General features: G+C 44.5%; 1 protein-coding gene across 1 annotated transcript; it reads right to left on the bottom strand.

Moving 5' to 3' along the window:
- Positions 1–2,731: 2,731 nt before the first annotated feature.
- LOC110532129 (beta-lactamase-like protein 1) lies at positions 2,732–8,093 on the bottom strand. The gene is made up of 6 exons (XM_021615752.3): positions 7,956–8,093; positions 6,033–6,139; positions 5,653–5,810; positions 5,232–5,461; positions 4,843–4,948; positions 2,732–4,543 (listed from the first exon to the last, which is right to left on the bottom strand). Exons 1-6 carry the CDS (start codon positions 8,059–8,061, stop codon positions 3,559–3,561), a joined length of 1,692 nt encoding a protein of 563 aa, XP_021471427.2. The 5' UTR covers positions 8,062–8,093; the 3' UTR covers positions 2,732–3,558.
- Positions 8,094–17,575: the final 9,482 nt, after the last annotated feature.

Here is a 17,575-nt window from a genome sequence, read left to right as displayed (position 1 = left end):
TTAGCCAATGGACTTTCAACACTTTATTATCCATATTTGAAAATAAATGGTAAAATGCCAATGTTTTTCACCCAACCAATCATCGGGTCACTCCTTCCTTTTCAAAATTACAGTTTGGAAGCTCAGTTGCTAAGGCTCCGGATGCAGTTTTACTCACGAGTGCCCCCTACTGGAAAATGTTACGGAGTGCAGCTTTAACTCACCTAACCTTACGAAGGATACCCCGGCGTCCTTGCTTTGGCACAAAGGCATGAATTCTTCGGGGAGAGAAAGGTGTGTGCACACAGCCACTGTGCTGGTCTTGCTTAAAGCTCCCTTCACTGTCCAGCAACGTTTCCTCACTGATTCCAGAGAGAATAGGACATCTCCTTCCTCGCGAGAGAATAGAACACAAAAATGGATCATTGCAGCAGCTAGGCACAATGGGTATAATAGTGTCCAGCTCACTCTCTAAGAGTGATGTTAGAAAGAGAAACAAAAAAAAACAAATCTACTGTTTTACAAAGTTAGATAAACATATCGGGGTGGATGCATCAAATCTCATTCAAGTACATATTCAGAAAAGCTCAGTTTTTCCCAAAGTGCTGATTGACACTTACCATGATAAGAACAGCATTAGACATCTGGCAAAAAACCACGAGGAGCAGGACAATAGAGAGCAGTATTCCTCTTTTCTGTTTCTCTGTGATACAGTATGTTCAGTTTCTGGGTTTCTATCTTGATATAAAAATAATAAAAATGTTTTTGACTGCACTCCAACCTGGGCTCAAAAAGGATATGATTGGTAATAATTACAGCATGTTATCTCGGGATCTCAGAAAACAGTAAGAGAAGCCAAGAGAGGTATCAGATATGTTTTATTGGGTTAATGAACCCTCTGATATTTTTCTTGTCTCTATATGATACATCCTTTACTGTACACTGAGTTGATAAATAGTGTCCATTTCAGAAAGATTAACGGGGGGGCTCTGTTCAATCTGTATCGCTCAAGCATTACAGATTGCGTGATAGACATTTAAAGGTAATTTTCCATTGAGCTGACATATGCAGTGTTTACTGTGAATGCAGTTTTCACTAACGTGGGAACATTGCCTTTAAATTTCAATCACGCTGTAATGCTGAAATCACGCAATACGGATTGAATAGAGCCTTAACTTTCTGTTCCTGTTTAGAGTCACTATCAAAAAAATGAGACTTAGGTGGACACTATTCCACAATTTCTTTGACTTTACTATGACATTTTTATCGGTTCCCTTAGTACCCACAAACTCAATAGGGTTTTGTTCTTTTTACTGTGATTCAGTCATAAACTCAGCAAAAAAAGAAACCTCCCTTTTTCATGACCCTGTCTTTCAAAAATAATTAGTTAAAATCCAAATACCTTCACAGATCTTCATTGTAAAGAGTTTAAACACTGTTTTCCATGCTTGTCCAATGACCAATAAACAATGAATGAACATGCACCTGTGGAATGGTCGTTAAGACACTAACAGCTTACAGATGGTAGGCAATTAAGGTCACAGTTATGAAAACTTAGGACACTAAAAAACACCAAAAGAAAGATGCCCAGGGTCCCTGCACATTTTGCTGAATGTGCCATAGGCATGCTGCAAGGAGGCATGAGGACTGCAGATGTGGCCAGGGCAATAAATTGCAATGCCCGTACTGTGAGACGCCTAAGACAGCACTACAGGGAGACAGGACGGACAGCTGATTGTCTTCGCAGTGGCAGACCACGTGTAACAACACCTGCACAGGATCGGTACATCCGAACATCATACCTGCGGGACAGGTACAGGATGGCAACAATAACTGCCCGAGTTAACGCACAATCCCTCCATCAATGCTCAGACTGTCCACAATAGGCTGAGAGAGGTTGGACTGAGGGCTTGTAGGCCTGTTGTAAGGCAGGTCCTCACCAGGCAACAACGTCGCCTATGGGCACAAACCCACCGTCGCTGGACCAGACAGGACTGGCAAAAAGTGCTCTTCACTGACGTGTTATGGTTTTGTCTCACCAGGGGTGATGGTCGGATTCGCGTTTATTGTCAAAGGAATGAGCGTTACACCGAGGCCTGTACTCTGGAGCGGAATCAATTTGGAGGTGGAGTGTCCGTCATGGTCTGGGGCGTTGTGTCACAGGATCATTGGACTGAGCTTGTTGTCATTGCAGGCAATCTCAATGCTGTGCATTACAAGGAAGACATCCTCCTCCCTCATGTGGTACCCTTCCTGCAGGCTCATCCTGACATGACCCTCCAGCATGACAATGCCACCAGCCATACTGTTCGTTCTGTGTGTGATTTCCTGCAAGACAGGAATGTCAGTGTTCTGCCATGGCCAGCGAAGAGCCTGGATCTCAATCCCATTGAGTACGTCTGGGACCTGTTCGATCGGAGGGTGAGGGCGAGGGCCATTCCCCCCAGAAATGTCCGGGAACTTGCAGGTGCCTTGGGTAACATCTCACAGCAAGAACTGGCAAATCTGGTGCAGTCCATGAGGAGGAGATGCACTGCAGTGCTTAATGCAGCTGGTGGCCACACCAGATACCGGCTGTTACTTTTGATTTGAACCCCCCCCCCTCCTTTGTTCAGGGACACATTATTCAATTTCTGTTAGGCACATGTCTGTGGAACTTGTTCAGTTTATGTCTCAGCTGTTGAATCTTATGTTCATACAAATATTTATACATGTTAAGTTTGCTGAAAATAACCGCTGTTGACAGTGAGAGGACGTTTCTTTTATTCTTTTAGTTTATTTGTGTTGACAGCATATGGACTCTACTCAATTTTGTATAATTGCGTTGTATGAATGCAGTATTATTGTATTTTGAAAGTTACATATCTTGAAACTTGTTTTCCTGACATGCAAAACATTTTGGGACTATATCAACAATGGACTAACAAAACAAATCCACAAATATTGTTTTTGGATGGAGTTTTCCTTTAGGCCAGGGAGCTCTGCACTTGCCATCTAAAATGTGGAGACAAAACATTTAGACAACAGGATTTTCTTTCCCAAGGTCATTTGAGGCACTTAAATGAATTAAAAGTGAGAAAAGTGGACATTAGCTTACAGAATTTTCACCACAGTCATATTTTGTTGTGAGACAAATAACTATCATCGTGACGACAGCTTCTTTCATTGAAGTAACAAGGTAACAGAAAGAATGTGTCACCACAGTATAACAAACAATATAACGCACCCATTTAATTTAACCTTCATGTAACCTTAATGATGCATCATTCAATAAGAATAACTTCACGCAAGAGACAGCATGATATTTGCATGGAAGACAATTGACATTGAAGATAAGATAATTATAAAACGACTTACAATTGCACTACTTTACAGAACACAATAACAAGGCCCTCTGACATTCACTGTAGGAAAAACAACAATTTACTCATTCACGTCATACACATAAAAAAAATAAGCATTTGAAAGGGTAGAAAAATGTAAATTCCAAAGTCTCTGCATACTGTTCAGGCTCTGAAATGATCCACTTAAAATCCAGAATTCCATCTGTGATTCCATACAATAAAAACAGTTCAGGGTTTAACTGTTGAAGATTGGCCGTCGAGCTATCCGGAGCACTTTGTAAGTGTTGAGCCCAGGAGAGTCGAATCCAGGCGACACGCCCTTCTTGTTGAAATAATAGAAGTTAAAGAGTTGCCTGTCCTGGGTCTCCAGAGACACTGAGATGCTGTTGACCTTCAGCTTGCAGGGGTACTCCCCCTCGAACACTACCCTGAACACCCTCTCCTGCAGGAAGTCCAGCCTGATAGTCCTGTACTTGGCCAGCATCATGGTGTCCACCTGGGGCCCAAACTGCTGCATGACCAGCACCCCGCCCAAACTCGCCTTTATCTCATAGAAGGTCATGTTCTGGTAGGTGAAGAGACCCACATAGGGCGTGGGGTCGGGCGGCGGCGAGAGCTTGCGCTGTGCATTCCTGAAAGCGCTCTCCATGGCTGGGATGAGATGGCTGTAGGCCTGAGTGACCAGATCCCCGTCCATTATTGGCGGCCTCACCCCGGCCATCAGCACCACCAGGCCCAGCTTCAGTCGAGGAACCAGGGAGAAGGTGGTGGCGTAGCCGTCCAGGTCTCCGTCCTTACGAACCACCTCGTAGCCCAGCTGCTCGTTGACCTCCCAGGGTGTGCCGGTGTAGTTGGCGAAGTAGCCCTGGTGGCAGCGAAACAGAGGGGTCAGCAGGGTCTTCAGGGTGTCATGTTGGAGGAGGGGCCGGCTGTAAGCCCCCAGAAGCACCATGGCTAGTTTGGCCATGTCGGCCGCCGTGGAGTACATCTGGCCAGCGGGCCGATACCAGCCCAGGTCGTAGAGGGGTGCCGATTGGCCGCTGCTGTACACGCCCACTGCCATCTGGCTCTGAATGGCTGGGGTTATATCAAAGCCTGTGTCCTCCATCCCCAGCTGCTCCAGGATGTTGTCGGACACCCAGCTCTCGTAGTCGGATTTTGCAAAGTTCTCGGCCAAGACATTAGCCAATAAAGAGAAGGCCACGTTGCTGTAGTGACATCTAGGGAAGCGAGAGGAAGTATTGGTGATTTTGACATTTAAGTCATTTTAGCAGACACGTTTATCCAGAGTGAAACAGGAGCAATTAGGGTTAAGTGCCTTGCTCAAGGACACGTCAACAGAATTTTCCCTTAGTCGGCTTTGGGATTCATACCAGCAACCTTTTGGTTATTGGACCAACGCTCTTAACCACTAGGGTAACCTGCAACCCCATGTCACAGTCACATTAAATCACCACCACCCTTTACCAAAATTGATTGGATAAGCTCTTAACAGGAAGGGGAATGAGGTGCATCTTACTTGGTGCCTGGGTCTGCCACCAGGACATCATCCTGTAATAGATCTATAGCAGCCTCTGTGTCTCCACCCCAGAGTAGATTTGTTGACCGAAGCCGTCTGGGTAACCCTGAAGACGAAACAAATTCTGGAGTCAAAATAATGTCAAACGTTCTGGAGTCAAAGGAATGTACAAGGGAACTTCCTTTATCACGTAGTGCTTTCCTCAGGTACATTACATTACAGCACAGTCCGAGGGATCTGGTCAGGAGAAAAGGCTAATAGGCCAGGAGCTTATTACCGCCATCATTAGGGACATGTCTCGATCTAAGTATAGCCTCTCTCTCCACTCACGCAATGGCCAAGGTAAGCTAAGGTTAATGTACAGTCATGAAGAGGAAGAGTGCCTTCACCAGAGAGCTGACCGGCCATCCTGCGCAGGGTGACAGAGGGAGAGCGTGGCTGGGTATCTCTGTCAGAACCAGCCTTGACATCCACTACTCCCCGCCGCTTCCCCAGCGGGTTCTTGATGGTGAAGTTTGCCGCATACTTCTCCAAAGGGTCATCCAAGGAGGCCACCTTCCCCTCCTCCCAAAGCTTGTACAGCATCAGTGTCGGGAAGATCTTTGAGAGACTTGCAATTCTGTTGGGGAAACAGTTGTTGAGTGTTATTACTCCTGCAACCATTCACCTTTGTGGCAAATCCCCCAATATTCTCATTGTCAACCTGACCAAGTCTCTGGAAATAGACTCAAATCTGTCACAGAAATCATGTAAATCTCATCTAACATGCTTCTAACTAATGTTTTAACAACAGAGGAGAGCAGAGCTCACCTGTACACCGTGTATTCATTGGGTGGGGGCGAGGAGGGATCACTCCCGTTCCTTCTGCCAAAGTTTCCGTTCCACAACACAGAGTCGTTGAAGACAACGATGGCAGACAGAGCTGGTAGTGTAGTGTCATGAATACTTAACCTTAGGACAACATCTATCTGTATGGGGAAAAAAATGGCATCTTGTGAAGAAAAATGTGCATGTTGTGCGTTCTGCCTCAAAAACAACACAAGGGCAAATCTGTCATGTTTGACAAAGTCAAGTAAAGTCAATGCCAATAGGTAGCTACACATGTCTGTATATCTAGTGCTTGTCTAATTTACGTTTTTTATCAAACAAATTCCATTCATGATCTCACGATTTGAAATGTTATTGTCGACCTTTTCTAATGCTTCCTTGAGTGCAGGGATGGGATGTTCCAGGAGTACTGGCTCAGGGAAACGAGGGCACAACTTTTCCTCCTTCACCTCAATGTTCACAACATTGCCTGTGGACAGAAAGAAAGGGGGTGTAACAAGTGCAGGTGGTGAATCACACTTCACGTGGTACCAAACTGGGCCAATCATTTTCAGTTGCAACAGAAAAAGACTGTTTGAGTGAGGGAGGTTCATCCAATTCTCTTTGGCAACATGGTCCCATTATGTTAAAGTGGTGACATTTAACCATTGTGGTTGTTGTAGGTCACCTTATCTCACATATTAGTTGTGTAATTTACTATCTGATGTGAGGATTTGTCTGTGTTACAAATGGTAGACAATACTCATTCTGTTGCCAGTTTATGTTATTCTGTACCAGGCTATGTACAGCAGGGCCATGCACAGACCTTTCACGGGGCAGGTGCTCAAAATGAAAAGAGGGCACCCACCTGAGCGTATGGCGACAGACGAACCGCTTCAGGTTCTAGATAGCAACTAGTGTAGTGAATTTTAAGCACAGATTCAACCACAAAGACCAGGGAGGTTTTTCAATGCCTCACAAAGAAGGGCACCTATTGGTAGATTTGTATTTTTTTAATTTTTTAAAGCAGACGCTGAATATACCTTTGAGCAATGGTGAAGTTGTTAATTAGGCTTTGGATGGTATATCAATACACCCAGTCACTACAAAGACACGTGTCCTTCCTATCTCAGTTGCCGGAGAGGAAGGAAACTGCTCAGGGATTTCACCATGAGACCAATGGTGATTTTAAAACAGTTACAGAGTTTACTGGCTGTGATAGGAAAAAACTGAGGATGGATCAACAACATTGTAGTTACTCCAAGATACTAACCGAAATGACAGAGTGAAAAGAAGGAAGCCTGTACAGAATTCAAATATTCCAAAACATGCATCCTGTTTGCAACAAGACACAAATACTGCATAAAATGTGGCAAATGTTAGGGGCAAAACCCGACACAACACTTTACTGAGTACCACTCTTCATATTTTAGAGACCTACCCAAAAATACTATGTAACAGCTGTAAACACCACCAAAGGTGCTTCTACAAAGTATTGACTCAGGGGTGGGAATACTTATGTGAATTAGATACATTTCTAAAAACAAGATTTCACTTTGTCATTGTGTGTAACACCACAAAATGTGGAATAATGTGTATGAATACTTTCTGAAGGCACTGTACGGTGGGTAGCTAGAGTGTAGACTACCTGTGTTGCTGCTGCTCTGCTGACCTGACACAGTGCAAGAAGGATCGGAGGTCAGAGGGTCGCAGATGTAGCTGCTCCTCTCTATGTCTTTCTGCTTCGCTCTGCTGCGCATAGGCTGTCAGCCAACCAGACCAAATATTGATAAATATATAAATCAAGTGTTCCTCAAATCTCATGCTGCAGGGGGTGCTGGGGGTGGTGGTATAATTATAATACAAATAATAACTATACAACCACCCAAAAGTACACTTGAGTGAGAGGACAAAGGAGCAGGTGCTCAGGGCACAGGTAGACCCCTATTTGTGCACATGCCTGATCTACAGTATGTGTCCTGTACAGGAACACCCACTTTCGTACCACTTCATACTCTTCCTCCCTCCCGCCCCTGGTGTTAAAGCCTGCATTAAAGGGCCCGGTAATCCAGCAGCTTTGTGTAATCCCCAGCAGCCCCTGCAAACGAGCAATTAAGCCAAAGAGGATAAGGAAGCCACATGTACAAAAGTGTTTCCATGTTAAAACCCACATCTAAGTATTTTTGTCTGCTTGGGCGAAATGGCTACACCTCAACGGTCCCCCATTAGAACACACAAGAATGGCTCTTGAATCAGTGGATGTATGGAACCACACATGGGAGGGGAAATTATTTTTTGACTCTTACCTATTTTTAATTTTGGCATCCTGTACTGCCAAATAAAGCATCCCGTCATGACCAAGGATATCAGCAAAAAGACCACCATGCCTAACTTGGTCCATTTCACCTTCATCTTGCTGGTCTGGTGTTCTTGCCCAAAGTTGGACAGGCTGGAAATGACATGAAAGTTAGTTGCACCTCTTACAGTCTTTATCAATGGAATCCTAATTGTCCTCAATCAAATAGATTTCCTAATTAAGTATTCTTTGGCATGTGAGGATAAATTGGTTAGGGGATAAAAAAAAAACGTCTGATTAACACAACAGTAGTTAATGTCTTTCCAAAAGAAAACATGACATTGAAACAGAAGCTTGTTGCATCAAGCCTATAGTAGCCTGTAGCAATACAAGCCTATAGCAATACAAGCCTATTGTAGCCTATAGCAATACAAGCCAGAACACTGTCAATGCCAAGTGCTAATGCGATAATATGTACTTTCATAGATAGAATCCTGTTGACTGTATAAATACAGTGCAACCGACTTACCACTCAGTATGCTCACTTTTCCAGCTGAGAGAAGTTCCACAAAACCCAAACTTCTCACGTCACTGATGTTTCATCTTCAGTAGGATGCTAGCAAAACCCCACCATCCAACCTCTCCATTTACTTCAGTACTCTTTCACAGAGACATACAATACATGTACAGTAACCAATGGATCCCAATCATTCACTTGCTACCTGCTACTACCTACCCACACTTAATCCTAGTCGGTGATCCCTGAATGGGTGATTCAATTCCCTGTCCGCAAACTAGGGGCCGTGACGTCATAATCCCCAGAGATTCTGCTGTAAAGCCATGCTGGAGAAGGCCTAGGAGAGGAGGGAACCCTTAAGCTCTCATCCTCAGCAATAAAATCAGTTCAAGCTGAACGGTGGGAGGGCGAATTGATTCACTTCACAAATCACACTCTATACCAGGGTTCCCCTAGCAAATAAAACCCGCTGGTGATTTTATTTGCAACCTCAAGTTTTCTTTTAGAAATAAATATTTTTTATTATAGTATATTTTTCCTTGTTTCAACTCAGCATCATAAACAAATTGGCCGGCTGGTGGTTTTATTTGCAGCCTCAAATTTTCTTTTAAATATATATATTTGTAATTATTATATCATTTTCCTTGTTTCAGGTCAACATCATAAACAAATTGTACATACAGTACCAGTCAAAAGTTTGGACACACCTACTCAATCAAAGGTTTTTCTTTATTTGGACTATTTTCTACATTGTAAAATAATAGTGAAGACATCAAAACTATGAACAAACACATATAGAATCATGTAGTAACACCAAAAAGTTTTAAACATATATTTATATTTTAGATCTTCAAAGTAGCCACCCTTTCCCTTGATGACAGCTTTGCACACTCTTGGTATTCTCTCAACCAGCTTCATGAGGAATGTTTCCCAACAGTCTCGAAGGAGTTCCGACATATGCTGAGCAATTGTTGGCTGCTTTTCCTTCACTCTGAGATCCAACTCATCTCAAACCATCTCAATTGGGTTGAGGACGGATGATTGAGGAGGCCAGGTCATCTGATGCAACAGTCCATCATGCTCCTTGGTCAAGTAGCCCTTACACAGCATGGAGGTGTGTTTTGGGTCATTGTCCTGTTGAAAAACAAATGATAGTCCCACTAAGAGCTGGCATATCGCTGCAGAATGCTGTGGTTAAGTGTGCCTTGAATTCTAAATGAATCCCTGACAGTGTCACCAGAAAAGCACCCCCACACCATCACACCTCCTCCATGCTTCACTGTGGGATCCAAACATGCAGAGATCATCTGTTCACCTACTCTGTGTCTCACAAAGACACGGTGGTTGGAACCACAAATTTCAAATTTGGACTAATCAGACCAAAGGACAGATTTCCATCGGTCTAATGTCCGTTGCTCGTGTTTCTTGGCCCAACCAAGTCTCTTCTTCTTATTGGTGTCCTTTAGTAGTGGTTTCTTTGCAGAAATCCGACCATGAAGGCCTAATTTACACAGTCTCCTCTGAACAGTTGATGTTGAGATGTCTGTAACTTGAACTCTATGAAGTATTTATTTGGGCTGGAATTTCTGAGGCTGGTAACTCTAATGAACGTATCCTCTGAGGCAGGGTTGACTGGCTCTTCCTTTCCTGTGGCGGTCCTCATGAGAGCCAGTTTCATCATAGCGCTTGATGGTTTTTGCGACTGCACTTGAAGAAACATTTAAGGTTTTTACATTTTCCGCATTTACTGACCTTCATGTCTTAAAGTAGTGATGGACTGTTATTTCTCTTTGCTTATTTGAGCTGTTCTTGCGATAATATGGACTTGTCTTTTACCAAATAGGGCTATCTTCTGTATACCAACCCTACCTTGTTACACACAACTGATTGGCTCAAACGCATTAAGGAAAGAAATTCCACAAATAGCTTTTAACAAGACACACCTGTTAATTGAAATGCATTCCAGGTGACTACCTCATGAAGCTGGTTGAGAGAATGCCAAGCGTGTGCACATCTGTCATCAAGGCAAAGGGTGGCTACTTTGAAGAATCTCAAATATACACTTCCCAGGAGTGACGTGTATCCCCTGTCACAGGAGGAGACGGTGGCTATGGAGACATATGTCACCAAATTTAGGGTTCATCCATTACCACCGGAGGGTTATCCAGGGTTTTGGGCAGGTGGCTGCTCCCATTACCTCACTGCTGAAGGGGGGGGGGGGGGGGCGTCTGAAGGTGTTGTTTACCGATGCTCCCGTATTGGCGCACCCGGACCCCTCTCTGGCATTCATAGTGGAGGTGGACGCGTCCGAGGCTGGTGTTGGAGCCGTGCTATCGCAGCGCTTGGGAACGCCCCCGAAGCTTCGCCCCTCCTGAAGCTCAGTCCGGCGGAGCAAAACTATGATGTGGGGGATCGGGAGTTGCTGGCTGTGGAGTTGGACGCGGACATCGAGCCGGCGTCTCGGTTAGAACCTCCTCCACTCACTTTGCCCGGTCTCCCTACGGACCTACAGAATGCTTACACACGTCTTCCAGCACTACGGGGTGCCTGAGGATATAGTTTCTGATCGGGGTCCCCAGTTCACTTCCCGGGTTTGGAAGGCGTTCATGGAGCATCTGGAGGTCTCGATCAGCCTGACCTCTTGTTTTCACCCCAAGAGTAATGGGCAGGTTTGAGAGAGTGAACAAGGATGTGGGCAGGTTTCTGCGGTCGTATTGCCAGGACCAGCCTGGAGAGTGGGCGAGGTTCGTCCCATGGGCCGAGATGGCCTAGAATTCACTTCGCCACTCCTCCACGGACCTGTCGCCGTTTCAGTGTGTGTTGTGTTATCAGCCGGTCCTGGTACCGTGGCATCAGAATCAGACGAGGCTCCTGCAGTGGAGGATTGGGTGCAGCGCTCAAAGGAGACCTGGAGAGCCGTCCAGGAATCCCTGAAACGGGCCGGTGGGCGACAGAAGGTGAGCGCTGACCGCCACCGTAGTGAGGCCCCCGTGTTCACACCGGGGAACAGGGTCTGGCTCTCGACCCAAAAACTGCCTCTCCGCCTGCCCTGCCGAAAGCTGGGTCCGCGGTTTGTGGGGCCATTTAAAGTCCTGAGGAGAATAAACGAGGTGTGTTATAGGTTACAGCTCCCCTCTTACTATCGTATTAACCCCTCGTTTCATGTGTCTCTCCTCACGCCGGTGGTAGCTGGTCCACTACAGGACGTTGAGTTGCGGGAGGTCCCTCCGCCCCCCCTGGACATTGAGGGGGGTTCGGCGTACACTGTACGGTCCATTCTGGACTCGGGTGGGGGGCCTGCAGTACCTCGTGGATTGGGAGGGGTATAGTCCGGAGGAGAGGTGCTGGGTGCTGGTGGGGGACATCTTGGACCCATCTCTGCTGGGTGAGTTCCTCCGGGTCGTCCTCGAAGCCGGCATCGGCGCGCTGTGGGAGCCGCGCGTCAGGGGGGGGTCCTGTCACGACTTCCACCGAAGGTGGCTCCTCTCCCTGTTTGGGGCGGCGCTCAGAGGTAGTTGTCGCCGGTCTACTAGCTGCCACCGATCCCTTTTCCTTTTCTTTTGGTTATGTCTGTTTTGTGTTTCACCTGGTTTCGTTTTGGTATTTAATCTCGCCATTTTCTTTGGGTTTTTGTGCGGGATTGTTTTTGCTTCACTGTCAGTGAGTTTTGGGTTGCGTTTTCTTTTGTTCATTTTTAACAGGTGGTTTTTCCCTGGACTGTGTCTGAGTGGGGTTTTGTGGCTACTGTTGTACGTCCGGTGTCCTGTTATTTTGAACTTGTTTAAATATACGCCCTTTTCCTTCGGAACTTGTTTCTTCTGCGCCTGACTCTACACCCACGTCTCCTTGGAGAGATCTGACAATGAGAAGGTGTGTCCAAACTTTTGTAGCCTAGTGGTTAGAGCGTTGGACTAGTAACCGGAAGCTTGCAAGTTCAAATCCCCGAGCTGACAAGGTACAAATCTGTTGTTCTGCCCCTGAACAGGCAGTTAACCCACTGTTTCTAGAAAAATAAGAATTTGTTCTTAACTGACTTGCCTAGTAAAATAAATAAAATGTACATATATTTGAATTCCATAATGAAACAAGGTGAAATAAACATAACATAACCAACAAATTCAAAAACAATAGGAATTGTACATTCCCTTTCAGTTCTCTGCTCTTAATTTTACATGACTTAAATTAAATGTTCATTCATTTATTTTCCTTACATTCCTTACATACCATTAATTTTCCTTGCATACCACTAATAATTGGCTGTAGTGTGTAAAATACACCTAACAGAGTATAGAGGCCTATACAGCAAGATATTTAAAAAAAATCAAATCAAATTGTATTTATTTTCTACAACATTTTCTACAACCCTAGTCTACAGCGACTAGGGTCCACTTGACCTATAAGTTCATTTAATGTTTATATTGACACTTCTTAGGGTATCTGCAAGTTTATGGGGAAGAGATAGCAAAAAGTGGATTGTATAGAAATCTCCTTCCTTGTTCCTAAATGTAGCACTCATGTTCTCCAGTGCCAATACTTTAAAGATCTCACAATACCACTGATTTATTGTTGGTGGCTGGTCTTTTATCCAGTTAAGGAGAATGCATTTGCGGGGCCACAAAGAGTGATGTTTTAAAAAGATTGAGCTGTGCTCAGGTACGTGAGGGCCTGTTCCCAACTACACCCAGTACAAATTGCCATGTGAACATGCCCCCAGCTCCGTTTTGACATTTTCCCAGAAGTCCAAAACAGATTGCCATGAGGGCCTTTTTCCTTCTTACACTTCAACACGTATCTGAGAATTCTGCTTTCATTTTATTACATACAGTACAGGTCAAAAGTTTGAACACACCTGTCACGCCTGCTCCCGCTCCCCCTCCCTGGCACGCGAGGCTGCCCATCATTACACACACCTATGGGCTATACTCGGCCTTGACTCAGGACGGTAAGTTAGTGATTGAAGATATCCCTCTAGTGGTGTGGGGGCTGTGCTTTGGCAAAGTGGGTGGGGTTATATCCTTCCTGTTTGGCCCTGTCTGGGGGTATCATTGGGTGGGGCCACAGTGTCTCCTGACCCCTCCTGTCTCAGCCTCCAGTATTTATGCTGCAGTAGTTTATGTGTCGGGGGGCTAGGGTCAGTTTGTTATATCTGGAGTACTTCTCCTGTCTTATCCGGTGTCCTGTGTGAATTTAAGTGTGCTCTCTCTAATTCTCTCTTTCTCTATCTCTCGGAGGACCTGAGCCCTAGGACCATGCCTCAGGACTACCTGGCATGATGACTCCTTGCTGTCCCCAGTCCACCTGGCCGTGCTGCTGCTCCATTTTCAACTGTTCTGCCTGTGGCTATGGAACCCTGACCTGTTCACTGGACGTGCTACCTGTCCCAGACCTGCGGGAGCGGTAGAGATACTCTTAATGATCGGCTATGAAAAGCCAACTGACATTTACTCTTGAGGTGCTGACTTGCTGCACCCTCGACAACTACTGTGATTATTATTATTTGACCATGCTGGCTCTAACCACTAGGCTACCCTAGTTGGACAAGTAACCAAAAGGTTGCAAGTTCAAACCCCTGAGCTGACAAGGTACAAATCTGTTGTTCTGCCCCTGAATAGGCAGCCCACTGTTCCTTAGGCTGTCATTGAAAATAAGAATTTGTTCTTAACTGACTTGCCTAGGTAAATAATTTATGAACATCTTGGCCATGTTCTGTTATAATCTCCACGCGGCACAGCCAGAGGAGGACTGGCCACCCCTCATAGCCTGGTTTCTTCCTAGGTTTTGGCCTTTCTAGGGAGTTTTTCCTAGCCACCGTGCTTCTACACCTGCATTGCTTGCTGTTTGGGGTTTTAGGCTGGGTTTCTGTACAGCACTTTGAGATATCAGCTGATGTAAGAAGGGCTATATAAATACATTTGATTTAATTTGACCTGTCACCATCGTTACACGCATAAGTGCTTCTTTGGACTCACCTGAACTCCATTACTTTGTTGATTGCCCCTCCAATATCTGTCTGTTCCTCAGTTTGATCCCCGTGTCAGCATGAATGTTATTTTGTTTCCCCTGTCCAGACGCTGTTCGTGTTCTGTTTCATGTCCGTTGTTTATTAAATGTTCACTCCCTGTACTTGTGTCACGCCCTGATCTGTTTCACCTGTCCCTGTGATTGTCTCCACCCCCTCCAGGTGTCCCTTATTTTCCCCAGTGTATTTATCCCTGTGTTTCCTGTCTCTCTGTGCCAGTTCGTCTTGTATGTTTGGTCAAGTCAACCAGTGTGGTTTTCCCCATACTCCTTTTCTATTCTCTTTTGATTGTCTTCCCGGTTTTGACCACTGCCTGACTCTGGACTACTTTCCCGCCTGCCTAATCATCCTGCCTGCCCTGACCTTGAATCTGCCTGCCCTTCGGTACCTATTGGACTCTGAACTGGTTTTGACCTTTTGCCTGTACACGACCGTTCTCTTGCCTACCCCTTTGGATGAATAAACATTGTAAGACACCAACCCTCTGCCTCCTGTGTCTACATCTACAGCTTTGTGCCTTGATAACTTGCTTCTTATCTCCCAGTGTCTGTCCTCACAACACCTACTCAGTCACGGGTTTTTCTTTCTTTTTACAATTTTCTACATTGTAGAATAACAGTGAAGATATCAACAACTCTGAAATAACATATGGAATCATTTAGTAACCAAAAATGTTTTTTTTTTTTGGTTGCTACAATGTAGAAAATAGGAAAACTAAAGAAAAATCCTGGAATGAGTAGGTGTGTCCAAACGTTTGATTGGTACTGTATAATAGGAGTCCTATGAAGCCTTTGCATAATCTTCCTTTGCATTTTTTGCACCTTGTTACAAGCGAACAGTTGTCTTGCTTCGAGCATAGCCTTTGTCCAATTTTGAATTTCTGGGCCCAAGTTTTCTGAACAGAAAACACACATACACACATATATGTACTCATTGTTGGACAGAAAAGACTGTAAAAACACCTCCAAGTGATTTTAATTTTGGAAAACTGTTATCAAGTATTCCCACAGATAATATACAAACACATGTGATCGTATAATGCAAGCAAGGTTTGAAATTATTATGTTTAAGTCAAATATTATACAGTGCCTTGCGAAAGTATTCGGCCCCCTTGAACTTTGTGACCTTTTGCCACATTTCAGGCTTCAAACATAAAGATATAAAACTGTATTTTTTTGTGAAGAATCAACAACAAGTGGGACACAATCATGAAGTGGAACGACATTTATTGGATATTTCAAACTTTTTTTAACAAATCAAAAACTGAAAAATTGGCCATGCAAAATTATTCAGCCCCTTTACTTTCAGTGCAGCAAACTCTCTCCAGAAGTTCAGTGAGGATCTCTGAATGATCCAATGTTGACCTAAATGACTAATGATGATAAATACAATCCACCTGTGTGTAATCAAGTCTCCGTATAAATGCACCTGCACTGTGATAGTCTCAGAGGTCCGTTAAAAGCGCAGAGAGCATCATGAAGAACAAGGAACACACCAGGCAGGTCCGAGATACTGTTGTGAAGAAGTTTAAAGCCGGATTTGGATACAAAAAGATTTCCCAAGCTTTAAACATCCCAAGGAGCACTGTGCAAGCGATAATATTGAAATGGAAGGAGTATCAGACCACTGCAAATCTACCAAGACCTGGCCGTCCCTCTAAACTTTCAGCTCATACAAGGAGAAGACTGATCAGAGATGCAGCCAAGAGGCCCATGATCACTCTGGATGAACTGCAGAGATCTACAGCTGAGGTGGGAGACTCTGTCCATAGGACAACAATCAGTCGTATATTGCACAAATCTGGCCTTTATGGAAGAGTGGCAAGAAGAAAGCCATTTCTTAAAGATATCCATAAAAAGTGTTGTTTAAAGTTTGCCACAAGCCACCTGGGAGACACACCAAACATGTGGAAGAAGGTGCTCTGGTCAGATGAAACCAAAATTGAACTTTTTGGCAACAATGCAAAACGTTATGTTTGGCGTAAAAGCAACACCGCTCATCACCCTGAACACACCATACCCACTGTCAAACATGGTGGTGGCAGCATCATGGTTTGGGCCTGCTTTTCTTCAGCAGGGACAGGGAAGATGGTTAAAACTGATGGGAAGATGGATGGAGCCAAATACAGGACCATTCTGGAAGAAAACCTGATGGAGTCTGCAAAAGACCTGAGACTGGGACGGAGATTTGTCTTCCAACAAGACAATGATCCAAAACATAAAGCAAAATCTACAATGGAATGGTTCAATAATTAACATATCCAGGTGTTAGAATGGCCAAGTCAAAGTCCAGACCTGAATCCAATCGAGAATCTGTGGAAAGAACTGAAAACTGCTGTTCACAAATGCTCTCCATCCAACCTCACTGAGCTCGAGCTGTTTTGCAAGGAGGAATGGGAAAAAATTTCAGTCTCTCGATGTGCAAAACTGATAGAGACATACCCCAAGCGACTTACAGCTGTAATCGCAGCAAAAGGTGGCGCTACAAAGTATTAACGTAAGGGGGCTGAATAATTTTGCACGCCCAATTTTTCAGTTTTTGATTTGTTAAAAAAGTTTTAAATATCCAATAAATGTCGTTCCACTTCATGATTGTGTCCCACTTGTTGTTGATTCTTCACAAAAAAATACAGTTTTATATCTCTATGTTTGAAGCCTGAAATGTGGCAAAAGGTCGCAAAGTTCAAGGGGGCCGAATACTTTCGCAAGGCACTGTATCTGGTTGGGCTTCTTGCTGTCAGTTTGCAGTCTACAAATGATTTGTAATTTACACTTTTGATTTAAGAATAGCGACATGGTTGGCATGACCATTAGAGATCTATGATAAAATATTTTTTGATGATTGTAGATGTGGTCTAAATAGAAACTGGCCATGTACATTTGACATGTAATACTGGCTCCGTAACACTAATCTATAACACTTTCTACCTCCACCAAGTCATTAGGTTTGCTACTAGTTGGACTGGATCTTCTTGACCCTAATCAGTCCGGCTTCAAGACGGGTCACTCAACCGAGACTGCTCTTCTCTGTGCCACAGAGGCTCGCTGCTCTTCCAAAGCTGACTCTCTCTCCTCTGTTCTCATCCTCCTAGCTC

This window comes from Oncorhynchus mykiss, chromosome 9 (assembly GCF_057628025.1).
Source record: "Oncorhynchus mykiss isolate SJ-2025 chromosome 9, ASM5762802v1, whole genome shotgun sequence".
Lineage (NCBI taxonomy): Eukaryota > Metazoa > Chordata > Actinopteri > Salmoniformes > Salmonidae > Oncorhynchus > Oncorhynchus mykiss.
Note: the sequence above shows the minus strand (reverse complement) of the source record. Positions and strands in the feature narration are given on the sequence as shown.

Coding starts and splice junctions, on each gene's coding strand:
- LOC110532129 (XM_021615752.3), bottom strand. CDS start 8,061: ATGAAGGTGAAATGGACCAAGTTAGGCATGGTGGTCTTTTTGCTGATA. Junction 4,949..5,231: donor GATGGCCGGTCAGCTCTCTG/GTGAAGGCACTC, acceptor TTTCGTCTTCAG/GGTTACCCAGACGGCTTCGG. Junction 4,544..4,842: donor GTGGCAGACCCAGGCACCAA/GTAAGATGCACC, acceptor TCGCTTCCCTAG/ATGTCACTACAGCAACGTGG.